We start from the raw sequence: 2,197 nt of genomic DNA on the forward strand, positions 1-2,197 counted from the left end.
AATCGAGATTTTCGATATTTAGTTGTTGAGCTGGAATGGGAGCCTGATCAATGCTGATTACGAAACCGGAAATCCCAATTGGATCAGAGGAATATTAGGTTGGGGAAAAAGAAATCCATTATTTTTACGTGAACTTCAAGACTTTAATTAACATGTTTTGCATTGTCCGATTTAGGTCAAATATGCACCATTTTGTTCTATAATTTGTTGCCATTTTAATGGTAGCTTCATTATGCCTCTCTCTAAAAGTCTTGGTCCTTATTAGCGAAAAACTCCAGCAATTGATTTTCACACTCTTCCCTTGATGCCAATTTCTTATCACTAAAAAAGTTTTGCAATGCAAGAAAAAGATGGTAATCGCTTGGTGCGAGGTCCGGACTGTATGGTGGATGCATCAAAACTTCCCAACCAAGCTCCTGGAGTTTTTGACGAGTCACTATAGAAGTGTGTGGCCTGGCGTTGTCCTGATGGAACACGACACCTCTTCCGTTGGCCAATTCTGGCCGTTTCTGGTCAATTGCTCGCTTCAGACGGTCCAGTTGTTGACAATAGATGTCTGAATTTAATGTTTGGCCATATGGAAGCAACTCGTAATAAATGATTCCTTTCCAATCCCACCAAACGCAAAGCAGAACCTTCCTGGCCGTTAGTCCCGGTTTGGCCACCGTCTGAGCTGCTTCACCGCGCTTTGACCACGATCGCTTTCGCATAATGTTGTCGTATGTGACCCATTTCTCATCCCCAGTCACCATCCGTTTAAGAAATGGGCCGATTTCATTACGTTTGGCCAAGGCTTCGCAGATGGAAATTCGATCCATCATGTTTTTTGGTGTTAATTGGTGTGGCACCCAAACATCAAGCTTTTTTTTGAACCCAGCTTTGTGCAAATGGTTTAAAACTGTTTTGTGGTCGATCTTTAACTCCTGGGCGATGCTACGACTACTAACATGCCGGTCCACTTCGATGATTTCAGTGACTTTGTCGACATTTTCGACGACGGGCCTGCCTGTGCGAGGGGCATCCTTAACGTCAAAAATACCCGAACGGAATCGACGAAACCAAAATTGCGCGTAATTAGCTGTTACAGTATCGGGACCATAAACACTATTCACATTTTCAGCCGCCTGACTTGCATTTTCGTCTTTATCAAAGAAAAACTGTAAAATGTACCGAATTTTCTCTTTGTTGACTTCCATCTTTAACGCCGTGTAACTCAGAACTGAATGGACAAAACAAAAAACTGCAAACGAATTCTTTTAGTGCGAACTGTTACCTTGACAACGAGCATAAATTTGAAGTTGTTTGATCGATAATTTACGAGATATCGATCACTACAGCCATCTACCGAAAAAATAATGGATTTCTTTTTCCCCAACCTAATATAACAAGAAATATTGCAGATTGAAATTTGCAACTTTTGAAAAATGCCATTTTCGAGATGAAAATCTGAACGGAGAGAGATAGGCTTTCAGGAATACTTGCTGTAGATTCAGCATATTCGAAAACCTATATTTTCTTGATGAACTTTCAAATATCTGACGTTGTTCAAAGAAAAATCGAATTTATTGCTTTTCCATTTTTCATTTTCCAGTTCAATTTGAACTGCTCTCTGGAGTGCAATTCTCTATTGAATCATCAACTGTTTAGTTTGGTGGAATCAACAAAGTAAGTATCATACACTCCATATCCTAGGACAGTAGTTGAACTTCCTGATTTTCTGGCAGAAGAGCAAATAGGTCATTTTAGAGGGGTCTAACCCCTTGCTCATTTTTGACCCAAAAATCGAGATTTTCGATATTTAGTTTTTGAGCTGGAATGGAAGCCTCATCAATGCTGATTACGAAACCGGAAATCCCAATTGGATCAGACGAATATAACAAGAGATATTGCAGATTGAAATTTTCAACTTTTGAAAAATGACATTTCCAAAATGAAGATCTGAACGGTGAGAGGAAGGCTTTCGAGAATACTCGCAATGGATTCAGCTTATTTGAAAACCTCTATTTTCATGATAAACGTTCAAATATCTGACTTTGTTTAAAAAAAAATCGAATTTATTGTTTTTCCATTTTTCATTTTCCAGTTCAATTTGAACTGCTCTCTGGAGTGCAATTCTCTATTGAATCATCAACTGTTTAGTTTGGTGGAATCAACAAAGTCAGTATCATACACTCCATATCCTAAGACAGTAGTTGAA

The 2,197-nt window shown here is 38.9% G+C and overlaps 1 protein-coding gene across 1 annotated transcript; it reads right to left on the bottom strand.

Annotated features, from left to right (window-relative positions):
- Positions 1-242: 242 nt before the first annotated feature.
- LOC123315433 (histone-lysine N-methyltransferase SETMAR-like) lies at positions 243-1,196 on the bottom strand. The gene has a single exon (XM_044901122.1). The coding sequence runs from the start codon at positions 1,194-1,196 to the stop codon at positions 243-245; it is 954 nt and encodes a 317-aa protein (XP_044757057.1).
- Positions 1,197-2,197: the final 1,001 nt, after the last annotated feature.

Source organism: Coccinella septempunctata, chromosome 6 (genome assembly GCF_907165205.1).
Source record: "Coccinella septempunctata chromosome 6, icCocSept1.1, whole genome shotgun sequence".
NCBI lineage: Eukaryota > Metazoa > Arthropoda > Insecta > Coleoptera > Coccinellidae > Coccinella > Coccinella septempunctata.

Excerpts from the sequence above, each read along its gene's own strand:
- LOC123315433 (XM_044901122.1), bottom strand. The coding sequence starts at position 1,196 with ATGGAAGTCAACAAAGAGAAAATTCGGTACATTTTACAGTTTTTCTTT.